Genomic DNA, 13,029 nt, shown 5'->3' on the forward strand with positions numbered 1-13,029 from the left:
ATGCTCTTTCTTTTATCACCCTTTCTGTAAGATGAATGATTAGCTCCATCGACTGGGCAGTCCCCAGAGCCTGAAGTGCTCTTGTTGCAGCATGCCCGATCTGCCACGAACCTGTTGTTATTTTAGGGCCGGCAGTAATAATGATCCGCTCCTCTCCAGATGATTCTGATCCAATTTACTACTGCAGACAAATTAGCCTTTCAGTATCTAATCTACTGATCTTTTCCTATTTTATTACATATTAAATAGTTCTCTGTTTGTGTGTATTTTATTTATATATATATTTTTATATATATATATATATATATACACTGAAAAAAAGAAAGATAACAAGGAAATTATTGTTAGGTTGTGAATTTACTCATACAAACCCATAGAAATTCAGCAGGTATAGTTAGTTATTTCAAGTAACTATAGCTCACACCCTAAGGTAATTATTACTCACGTTCTCACCATGCACAATTTACTCATCAATAATTTTATTGCAAATGTTGCAATGATATCAAAGATGCCATTGAAGGTGTTATCAATATTATAATATGTGCTTTAACCAGCTGTGCATGGCGAAGGGGCTAGTTATAGTTACCTTGAGGCGCGAGTTATACTGCTAAATATATAGTATTTATGTAGATAAATGGATTCATAGAAAACCATTGGTAAGAACAAATAAATTGGTAAAAGTGTTTAAAAAAAAGTCAGATATTCGCTGAACAGCGGCAGTTAAAGTGTGGGTATAGTTTCATAATAAAACCTGTTTTTTTCAGTTAAACACGCCACAACTGATAGCTCTGTCATGCACTGCTCATGACCTCACAGAGGACATCATTGATGACATATTTATTAAATGTTATCTTTGATGATATCACTTGACATTTAAAATGAGTTGGCTGATGACATTATCTGGAATTCTGCTGTACAATTTAATTTTGATTCCTGTATTGAAAAAAATATGATTTTGATGTTAACATAATTTTAAAAATACATAAAATATTATTTGTACCACCCACATATGTTCACTGAAAAGACAAAGGATGAAGTGACGTTCTGGTAAGGAGTTACAAATTGAAAAAAAATGAAATTCGCAAGTTATTGTTAATCTTAATAACTAGGAAAAAGGCCACGCAAACCATAACTTGCACATCTGATTTAATGCTCATGACCTCATCCTTTGTGTCACAGACGTATTTGGAAATGTTGTAACTAGTTTTACAGTTGAGATTACATTCCATTTTACCCTTAAACAGCATGAAAGAACATTCTGTATCAGTAACATCAGTTATTCGTTTGGGAATCTCTTATTGATCTACATCATGCTTTTAGTTGTTGCTAGTTATTGGTTTAAATATTGCAAGCCCACTTCTTGGTGCATTTCGCTATATTTCTTTACATGATGTGTGGATCAAATCCCTACGTCTTGTATTTGAAGCTGCAGCATTTTTCCTGAAGTTGTGGCCAGCCAGTCCGAGAGCTTTGGGTTTAGAAACCCGGCTTTTGGTTTGTGGTACTGAAACGGCTGATGGGAAAAAAAGCTTCCTCAGAATAATCAATTTTATTATTTTTCACATTTTGTGTCTGAAGAAGGTCTACAACCCCGGGCTCAAGGACCTCTGCAGATTAACAGTCTGCTCTAGCTAGATCTATAACTTAAGCACGCCAAACCCACCAGTTCTGTATATGCTAATTCCTCAAAACCTCTGTATAGATTCACATCAAACCAAGCACTTTGATCTGCTGTAATTCCTTTCAGTATTTTTTTCTGTTAATTGATAACAAATATTCGTTTGAGAATTGAAATAGGGATTTACTTTTTTTATCCACCCACGTTTTTGGCTTCACATCATGAATCTGCATGAATTTTACCGTGTTGAACCCAAATCTGATAACTTTTTTATTAGAAAGCTTTGTGCAGCTTCGTTATTAAGAAAACTACAAGTGCCTTCTCGTGTCAGTGAAAAAATATGTGCCCCATTAAGAAACATTATTTGGAGCAAGTGCAGTAATAAATGCAGAGGTTTATTTTGCGGTGCAATGGGTTAGATATCCCATGATGTTACTGAAGTAGAGCTCCATCATCTGGACCGTTAGCATCATCATGTTTTTGGATTTCCACTGCTGACACCATACGGGTTTAAGTAATACGATATTCATCTGGTTTGGCTAAAATATATTTGTTAATAACTAATGAGTGTAGGTGTATACAGGGTAACATGCTGTTTATTGCCATTGTTTAGGGGGGAGAGGGGAGTGGCTGAACAAACATACCCACAAGTTTGCTTTTTGCCCCTTCATGAGTCATGGCCTCTCTCTCTCTCTCTCTCTCTCTCTCTCTCTCTCTCTCTCTCTCTCTCTTCTCTCTCTCTCTCTCTCTCTCTCTCTCTCTTCTCTCTCTCTTCTCTCTCTCTTCTCTCTCTCTTCTCTCTCTCTCTTCTCTCTCTTCTCTCTCTTCTCCCCCCCCCCCCTTCCTTGTGGAATAAGGTCCTATATTGATATTAGAGGTTCTGGTGACTTAATCAACTGTTGAGGCAAAGGCCATGTTTGTAATTTCACTAGAACTCTGATATCACCATATAGGAACATATTACTCATATCACCTGTTACATGCTTTTTCGTACTGCTTATGTTGGTACACTTATAATGAAAAAATGTTTAAACATTATAAGAAATGCTGATCAGTACTGTCTGTGATGAAAATAGCATTATTTGTGTTAAGAAAACATGGTTGTAGAGAATGCAGTTATCACTTTGTTAAAATGTACATTTTATTTGCAAATCTATTAAACTGCAGCCAGCAGGCTAATGCTAACAATGGGCCTGATTGCAAATAGAATGGTCAGATTTCATGAATGCTAGTTAAACGGTGAGCAGCAGTTAAGCTCAGAGATATGTGAAACTGCTCCTGCAGTGTTTAGCTAACAATGGCCGTGATTGTTATTCGAATGTTCAGGTTTTGCCTAGCCTTCAAGAAGAGCTTGCTTCTGAGGAGGTGATATATGTTAATGTCATGGCAGTGAAAATAAATGTGGCCCAATAAGACCCATTATTTGAGCAACTAACAAACACACATGTAAACATTTATTACAGAAGTGCATAAAACAAATTCCATTTCATTGCCAGAGTAGAGAACCTGCATGTGAAAAATGTTTAATGCCTCACAAGTTATAAATTACAATTACTTAACACATGAAAAGAGGTATCCCAATACTCACAAGGCCTCTTCAATGTGATTTTACCATACTGCTTGGGTCCTGGTTTTGGTTAATTATATTCGTGTTAAAACAGATGCACATAAAAAATGCCATGGCATAAACCGTATCTGCAGATGCACAGTCTGCAATGTGCTATTTTATACCCTTGCTGAAGGCGGGGAGAGGCATCATGACCCACTAGGTGCTTTGCCTATTGTGAGTGGTGTACTCTTCCGACATTCAACAATGGCAATAAACTCCTTTTAGCTCTCGCTTAATCTCCATGAACACAATATATTTAGCCACTGAAAAAAGCTATTTATAATTTAGTTATAGTCCAGTGAACAAAAGATGGAGAAGCTCTTGAAATTCGACACTTATGTTGTACAGTGCACAATACACACCATAACTTCTACCCCTGCCATGTTTTACTCTTTGTGGACAGCCTTTTTTTTTTTTTTTTTTTTTTTTACATGTCATCCACTAAGTGGTGTACTGAGCATGTCAGGAATCATGATAAATGGAGTGCAATGTACACCATAACTAGAAAGTTTTAATTTTCGTCAGTGAAAGTCATGGTAATTTTATGATGTCCAGTATTCACCTGCTATGTACTAATTATTTGCTGTGAACAGCCTTTGGCAATCAGCAGAAACAAAGTTTGTTTTACTGAATTTCTTAGGTGAATTGATGATAATTACATTCATCTTCCATAAAGCATCCCCACTGCCCAAAGCCTTTGGCCAGGGGTTGACTTCAGGACTGAGTCAAAGACCAGGTCCTCTGTCCAACCCTCACCCAACACAGCCTTTAGCCATGTGCAACAGGGGTTGGCCACAGGGTCAGATCAAAAGCCTGGCACTGTAGCCAGTACTGCACAGGCATCCAATAGCCTCAAGGCTTTGCCTATGGCGAGGCCTTGTTTGCAGTCTTCAGTGGTTAGTCCCAAAGCATGCACGGTCTTGGCCATGTGCAGTGTGGGCTGGCTGTAGGGCCTGGCCCAACCCTCTGTAGGCAGTCAAACCATGCTGAGTATGCCCAGGGCTACTGAGCACAGAGCCTAGCCTATGACCAGCCCTTGTGCCCACCATCTATGGTTGCCCAACTTCAGCTACAAATGTTGGCCAGGCCCAATACACAACACTCTATGGGCAGCCAATTCTGTCTATTGGCGGATCCTGATTTACACATGGTGTCCACGTTGTGCACTGTGCATGGTCTTTGCCATGCATGTTTGCATAGAGTTATTTTTTACTTTTGTTTCGTGATTTTCGAAAAATAAAATGGCTATTGAATTTTTCCCAACCATATCGGAGTTTTCCATGTGAAAATTCTCTTTCTTTACCCGCACATCATCCCTGAGGTGAAGGGATACTGCCCAATCCCTCTTCTCTTACATTACATTTATTTTTCAGGACATAAGACTTAGTGCTTGACATCTTGCAATAGATGTCACAAAAGAAATCAGTTGCTTATAATCCATTTGATTCCTTGAATGCATGATTCCTCCAAGGATCTACGAATCCCACACTGGACAAAGGGAAAACGTACTGCTGCTTCCATTTGGATTAATTTACGTTTTAGAAACTATTATCCATGTAAGATTTGAGTATCCAGATGCTTGTATAATCTTCAGTTAAACAGTCCTGATGTCTCTGAAATTAGCCATTCAAAGCTATCCAGCACCTTTTTATAACACAAATATCTTAAAAAACCTTCAGCAGTTTTCCTATGGGAGCTAAAATGAAAAATGCTTACTTTCTGGCCCATTTATTTCTGCTACACTGAATGTATCTACTAAAACCTAACATGTCTGAATTTAGCCATTAACATACTACTCAATTGAAAAGTCGTATACAGATTTGTTATTCACTGTCAGTTATAACCAAAGTGAAAAAAGGCGGGGCCTTTTTCAATGGAAAGTCAAACCTAGCCATAACAACACAATTGCTATTGCTGACTTCATACTATGCATATATAGTTTCAATAAACCTGGTGGCTTCCTCACTGAGAGGCCACACTCATTCATGGATATCAAAACGTAGCACGTTATCCCCTCTGTTCCAGGAGCATCAAATGCATTCCAAACAGCTCTATAGAATCATTGTGACTTAATTAAAGCTCATTGTTTATGCCGGTGTCCCATTGTTAGTGCCAGCTGGCAAACTTTCAGATTTTAAGTTATGTACGTTATGGTCCAGACTGCATAGAGTGATCACGTGTATTTTTGAATAGGTGGGGCAAAAAGCAATAGGATTTTCAGATTAAACCAGATATTCAATTTTAGTTGCCTCCCTGTCATTTCTTGAAATGTATATGACAAATGTCTTTATTATGTACAAGCCAATTTCTTTCATTGTGAAAACTAATTCACATCTCTAAATTGATGGCCTTCTACTACAAAGATATCCTTCAGCTTCTAGAAGTCGGGGGAGCTGGCACAGTATTTCAGAGCAAACAAGGGTAATTCTCCTGGAGTCCACATTTGGATGTTCCAGCATCCTTTAACACAGCATTGCAATTGTGCCTCCCAAAGTGCGTGTTCACTCCATTTCTATTGTCCTGAAAGCAAAGTTCACTAGAAAATGACAGTTGGATTCCAAGTTGTAATGACTCGTTGGACAGACAATAACAAGTCATGCCTATCCTCTTCATTTACACAAGGATAAAAAATACCTTCCAGTCATCCTCTTATAATCTATCATTATAAGGACTGGGACTCTGCCACCCTCCTTTTCTAAAATTTGATGAGTGTCAGCCTGACAAAAGGTCAGCCTGATAGACACTCATCATGTCAGGGTAAAGTAGCCAGGAGCTTTGCATGTGCTAATGTGTAAGTGCCTGGCAGCCTGTGCCAAGGTTTGCCGGGTCGATGATCTCACAGGCCTGTGGACAGTGACCTCGTCAGCACAGCAAAGCCCTGTGAGCTTTCTCCTAAGGACACAGTGGAGAATCACTGATAGCCCTGCTCAATTCAAGTTTAAGCTCTGAAGTGCCCATGTGTAGTTCAGTGGTGCCTCACACCACCGTTTCCTAACTCATCACAAAGTGGGGTTGGACTGGGATGGGATCAATAATATTGAATTTTAAATTCTTAAATACAGTTGCATGCTCCCCAATTATGAGTTTTGTCATTACATTTTCTTGAAATACTTCTGTTTACCACTCATGTCCATGGAGAGATACTGCTTCACATGCCCAAATGTCAGAAGTGCCTGGATGTTTACATATGCCAGTAATACTCACTTCATGCCAGAGACACTCATTAAATCCTTTTCTGTGGAAGCTCCTGCCCGGAACCGTGATGGGGGAACCATGGGGTTCCTGATACCACTTCATGTGGAGGACTCCTTTAGTTTTAAGTGATGGACGAGATATGTTTTGTTTAGAAAGCATTAACTGACGGATAGGTCTCGACTGAAAAGTTTTTGAAACCACCTCTGCTCCTCAGGAGGGATCATGTACAGAAATGATATGAATAAAAACTCATATTTTGGAGGCACAGAAAATTGGCTGTAATGAAGGAGGAGTGGTCCTCAAAATATGTGTTGGTTAGCTGTGTCTTTTGTAACTCTATGAAATAAGTTTTATTCCTAATGAAGACTCAATAAATAAAGATTTATATTTTAGATGAAAAGAGGGGTACGTCTAGATATATAACTATTGATTACTTATTGCTTTACCTCTTGTGGAACATTGACTCCCATTAGATGTGTTGGCAACATCATCCCAAAAACTCCTATCAGATAACAGTGATGAACACCTTTTGCTGGGCAGGCCCATTTTGATTCATAAATGCCCTCCACAAAACAAGGGTGTTCACAATGTGTTAGGAATGACCACCATTAAGCAGACTGTGGGCTTCATAAGGCCAGGAATGTTCAACAAATGGCTGGGGTGCCAATAGGTTGCTGGTGATGGACACCACAATGCAGGGATTCCCATCATGCAAAAAAGGTGTCAGCTAGACTCAGATTACCACTGTAAACTGTAGGGGGCACCAAGTAACAATAATTACTACCTTAGTGCAAGGAGACATTACTTATGCCTGGAGTAGCCCCCTTCATGCTAGGCATACCATTCAAATGCTGTAGGCGGTGCCCAAAGCACGCCTAATCTGTTGTCATCTTCCCCGACTGCCACCCAGTTTCTCTGGCAGCCCTGCACTTGAAGACCCTGTGTGTCTCACAGTGCAAAGCTTGTAACACAGATCAATCAACAAATTGCATCGTCACTCACATCAAGATGATGGAGATGTCTTTTCTTATACTTTCTCATCTCAGGGACTACTGCCAGGTAGGCAAAAAGACTGCCCGGATATGTCGATATGTCGAACTTTTTATCTAATGAAACCTATAGTGGGACAAAGTGGGCATCTGTACATGACCTAATGACTCCTAATAGCAAACTTAATGGAGGAATCTTCTTGGTGCACTGAATCCAGTCTTTGTAAATTTACATACATTTGTGCATGTAAATTTCAGTTCCTTTCAATGGGGCACCGATGTGCAATAAATGTTTCTGACAGGGGCAGCCCCTTCACTATGGCGGAGGAGTGTCACCTCACTGCTAATAAGGTATCAGAAAACTAAAATGAAAATACATTATTGTCATTTTATTTTTCTGCTGTCTAGGACTGGGTCAGCATCCTCCATGTCAGGAGGGTGGCGGAGTAGTGGTGCACTCTAACTGCGCATGTCAGTTTGGCCGGCCGTCTGAGGCCGGCCAAACGGACATGCGCACTTAGAACTCTCCACCCGAGCTGCATTTCACAGCCGGGTGAAGACCAAGTGCAGGCTTCTACTCCCTCTGTGGCATTTCAGCCCACTCAGGCCAATCCAGTTGCTTCTCTCATGCTGTGTAACAGCATGAGAGAAGCATCTAGATTGGGTGGGGAGGGAAGCAAAGTAAGCACCGAGGCGGTGGGTGCGGCAGAGGCAAGGCGGCAGGTAAGTGCAATAATTTTTTTTATTATTATCCCTCCCCACTCCGCGCGCTGCTCCACCAGCCCTGCCTGGTAGCAGCCTCCACTGGTTTTTGATTCATTTGCATCAATTTTCCCTCTTTCATGCGTAAGCACATCAATCAGCCCAGGGTTTTTAGGTGCATGCTAGGTCTTGTAGTGCTGTTTAACCCTTCATTGCATTAAAATATATGAACTGGATGAGCTATTATCGCATGGGCCATGTAAACATAAATGTTCTGTGTGTCTCTGAACAGCATTCAGAAGCAAGTTGCACATTTCCAATAAATACAACACTGAGCCTGAATGCTTTTCTCCTGGATGAATTGATAGCTTCTTAAATTTGATCTTATGTGCTAAATGGGGAATCCAAGGAGTAGGTGGTGTTGTCTTTGTAAACCTGCACGTTTGTTATGCCTTTGATTGTTTTACATTCACTTAAGATATTTATATTATGCTAAACAGTGGCGACTAATGATACAGCAATCTTTAACTGAACTTTTTGGACTTCGTTGATAGATGTTATTATCACTCAGCTCAAAGGTACATGCTTAATTGATTACATAAGGATGAACGGCTCGCTTGCCCCTGCAACGATCTGAACAGATGGCCTGCATAACTCTCTGTGAGCATATTCATAACTGCATTGTAAAACATTGGTTACTCTTGTCAGCACTTGCTGAAGAACTTGACCTATTGCAAACAAACAAAACAGCAAAATAAACCATCACTTGAACCCCAACACCTTCCCTTCTTCCTGCTACCCTCAAAAACAGTAGCTATTGCAAGCTCCGGGTGCAGTCTGTGCTTCTACCGTCCAAACTTGCATCTAAGACTTTTACAGTGAGACCTCCCCTTAGGCGTTTGGTTGGTGTATTCGCAGAGGGGCCTGTTTCATGTGTCGCGCTGTTCTTTGCTGCCCTGGATGCACACTGCCGGTGACAGGCGTCAGTGCAGCAGGTAGGTTCATGCTGTCGGTTCAAAATATTCCCCAAAGTTTTTTTTTTTTTTTTTTTTTAACCATTCAGTCCCTCGTGGGATGTGACAGACCCTATTATTCCTGACAGGTCGCTTGGGAAACGCAGCTAGCACGCCTGAATATATGATCCACACATAAGGCCTCCAGCTGAGAGGATTGGTAGGAGTCGCAGCACCTCGCAGTCTGTTCGATTTAGGCCGCTTTATCGCGTTAACTCTTTTGTCTGGTTTCGAGTCCTTGCATGTTTTAAGCATTCATCGCCGGCTGAATACAAAACACCCCCATTTTGGTGCTTCCCTCTGTGTTTGCAATGGCTCTTCACAGAATCCGATGAACACACCAATGACGTGTTGTTACTGCAGGTGTATGTTGTAGAACCGCCTCCCCTTTACACTGTGCCCATGCCATGCTTTCCTGTCAGTGTCATGTGCAAAGAACATTCCCATCTAGCAGCAGCGATTCGCCGCAGTTCTTTCTAACCCCTGATAATTAATATATTCTGTGTTCCTGATTTGTCAATGCTGAAAATTGTTATTTTGCTCCCCTCCCTATTTTAGGAGTGTGGTGTTCTTATTTTTTTTACTCCACTATTTTTTCTTTCCTACTTGTTTTCGTTTTTCATTGTTAAAGCGTGTTTGTTCCTTCCTATGCTTTTTCACTGTCTGACCACTCTTACTGTCACTGTTGAACCACTCTCGTAAACAAAACAAAAAACAATAGAAAGTTATTTTTTTCCTGATTCTCTAATTGACTAAAGCTCTTAATTGGTACCGTGGCAATGTCTGTCTTCTCTGTTCTGCAGAAATGTTGAAGGAGTTGAACCAGCAGCGCAGAGCCAGAGAGTTTACAGACCTGAAAATTATTGTTGAAGGCAAAGAGTTTGAAGTCCACCAAAATGTTCTAGCTTCCTGCAGCTTGTATTTCAAGGACCTGATTAAAAGGTTTGCCTTCCTTCCAGCTGTGATCTGCTCTATTCTTTTGTAGGGCGCATTTGTGTCGCTTTCTTCTCCTTCCCCCTCTCTCTTTCAGGCGCATGAAGATTGAACATCCTGTCACAGAGCCAGTAGCCATTCTTCCCCCCTTCTTCTGAATGTGTCTCCCCACCCGATCTGTGATCAGTTCCATCCCCGCCCCATCCTTGAAAAAAATTAATAAGTCCAGTTCACAAGTATCCTGTGCCCCATTTGATTATCTTTGATAGGGGGTTGAGTGACCTGGCCTCTAAACTAAGAGGAGTTGTAATCGAGTTATTGGATTCTGTAACACTGAACGCAGATTGACATCATATCTAATTTGGAACCTGTTCCATTGACTAAATGCTCACAAAACATTTGCACTAATTTAATCTCACACTGCACAAATCAGTGTAGTTGTGATGCTGTGAATCATAGTGTCTCTGAATATACAAGTATAGAATTTTAGATCCATTGGAAGGTATTTCGGCTGTAACATGAGTCCATCATGCAGAAAGTCCAAATAGTAGCTTTTAGAAAACATCTGTACTCCCAGTGTCTCTACTCTTTAGCACCACCCTTACATAGAGACATTTAGTTTCTGAGCAATGCATGACTAAAGCCTTTGTTTCTCAAAGCGCACAATTTTCAATTTGCCTACCTCGTGTACTCACGAGGAAATTGTTTAGGACATTCTTACAATTATCAACCTGAGGTAGAGAAGGAAAAACACATTAACTAATTTTTTTCTTCCACGTATAGCAAATTAACTGAGCTACATTTTTGCCCTGCAGTGTTTTTCTCACAGTTTATGCCTGGACTGCACTAGCATGCAAGAGGAGGAGGAGGATCCAAATTTGCTTGCTTTTTAGTTGTGTACTGATATGTTCAATCTAACCCAATTCAACATGTTTTATTTCAGGTTGGTGTCCTGGCTGGAGTGTGCAGTCTCACTGGTATCCCATTATGTTTCTGTTATTCTGTTATACCTCAGAATAGAAGTGATGTGTTGTTGATGGGAAACAGTTTTGTACTGATCTGGACTATCAGATTTTTTGTTACTTTCAAAATAGTAAACAAATGATAACTTGTTGTCTACTGTCACCCTAGCTTTTTCACCATTGCTGCATCTTTACTTCAGACTGTTTGGCATGAGTTGAAAGACCTCTTCATTGTTTCATTACTTATGTATGATGTTGCCTTTTTGAAACCCCTAAGATTCAGGCAAGATTGGGAAAAATATAAAGGCCACAAAAAGTTTGCTCACGGACAATATAGCCTGTTGTATAGACCGCTAAAGACCAAGGACCTTATTAAGATCTTGGCGGATAGGATACTCCGTCACAAACGTGATGGATATCCCATCCACTATATTACAAGTTCCATCATATCCTATGAAACTTGTAAAATGGCGGGCGAGATATCTGTCATGTTTGTGACAGAGTATCCCATCCGCCAAGGTCCTAATCAGGCCCCAAGCATACTGATTGACTGCCCTTTGTAGAGTGCGTTTTAGAAAGAGTGATTTTCTTTTATATCAGATGGCACGCACCAGTTTGCATTTCTATAAAATCATACAAGAATTTCTAATTTTAAATCAGGGTTCTACATGAGTAATGACTTTTCTGGAAATGTGTGGTTGATTCACGCTATGTTTCTGATTACCTGCCATGCGCTAGACACACATATGCTACCTGGTGTGGATTAACTATGGCAGTTTGTGTACTGAATATACAGCTTCTAGAAACACTTGCACCAGAAGCAAAACTTGGAGGTCACTGATTATATGTTGACAGATGTAAGATTATTTTGTTCAAGGTCCAAGTCATCTGACAAACTAGCATGGACTATTTTCCTCAGCCAATAAAGAGAGTAAGAAATTAGTGGAGGGACGTGGATGTGATATTACAAAAGTCTGTTTTGTCCAAGCTTGAGGTTGTGTTAATTGTAAAGGTATCGTAACACAATCACCACCACACTCCCATATAGCATAAAAGGCCATTAATAACAAAACATTTGAATAACTTTGAACATTCCAACTTTCCAGCTTTCTTTCCATACTGCCCCTTTTGAAATGCCCCACCTTTCACTTTCCATCTCGCTTCCCCACTTTTGCCTCCATTCACCCAGCCTCCACTTTCATTCACCTTCTATCAACACTCTTCTTTCATACCCTGCCTCATTCGGGCATCCACCACACAGTCATCCTTCACCTGCTTCTTCCCCCCACCCGGAATGGTGGCCAGATCCACATCTGACTCTCCACTCTTCCCCAGCTACTGCCCACTAACTGCAACCAGCCCTAAACTAGTGACTAAAACTTGAACACAACCCCTCTACCCCCCCCCATCCTTAACTTCTGTCTAACTGCTCAACCTATGCAGGGTGGATGGGTGGCCAAACTTCTGACCGCGCAATCAGCTTTCACGCTGAAGAGGCTGAACCCTTCCCTACCTAACTAAACCCACCCCTAAAGCCCTCCCCTGCTTCCCTCCAATCCCTGTCCTGTGATGCCTTCGTTGTCACAAAGGATCCCGTGGAGAGACTAGACTGTGTCTCTGTTTTCCATGGGGCCCTTCATCCTGGAATCATCTTGAGCTGGTAGTCCCAATTTTTCCACTTCTTTTTTATGGATTTTGATGGGATCTGTGGTAGCCAGGTAAAGAGACCAATAAATCGAGAGCGGAGGATCAGGGGCAGAAATAAGACAACAGCAGTGCCCATAAAGTAAGGTAAAAAAGGTTACTATACATGATGTTCAGACAGAGTAAGGGATAGAACTTTTGCAGCCAGCAATTGTGCTAATATGTGGCATTCTGTTTCTATAGTATACATAGTCACCTTTATAAAAAAAATTGCATTGAAGATACACTTTGATGTTGGGCAACTAAGATTCACGCCGTGCCTGAATCGGAAAGGCAACACCTGCTTGATTATTGTACTAGCGAA

General features: G+C 40.7%; 1 protein-coding gene across 4 annotated transcripts in view; it reads left to right on the forward strand.

The window, feature by feature from the left end:
• KLHL29 (kelch like family member 29) overlaps window positions 1-13,029 on the forward strand; it is a 1,044,731-nt gene that overhangs the window by 823,290 nt on the left and 208,412 nt on the right. For all 4 annotated transcript variants that reach the window (XM_069236009.1, XM_069236012.1, XM_069236010.1 and 1 more), the window contains one exon: window positions 9,930-10,068. In XM_069236009.1, coding sequence (XP_069092110.1) covers window positions 9,930-10,068 — 139 coding nt within the window. The remainder of the gene's footprint in view (window positions 1-9,929; window positions 10,069-13,029) is intronic.

Source organism: Pleurodeles waltl, chromosome 5, assembly GCF_031143425.1.
Source record: "Pleurodeles waltl isolate 20211129_DDA chromosome 5, aPleWal1.hap1.20221129, whole genome shotgun sequence".
Classification (NCBI taxonomy): Eukaryota; Metazoa; Chordata; class Amphibia; order Caudata; family Salamandridae; genus Pleurodeles; species Pleurodeles waltl.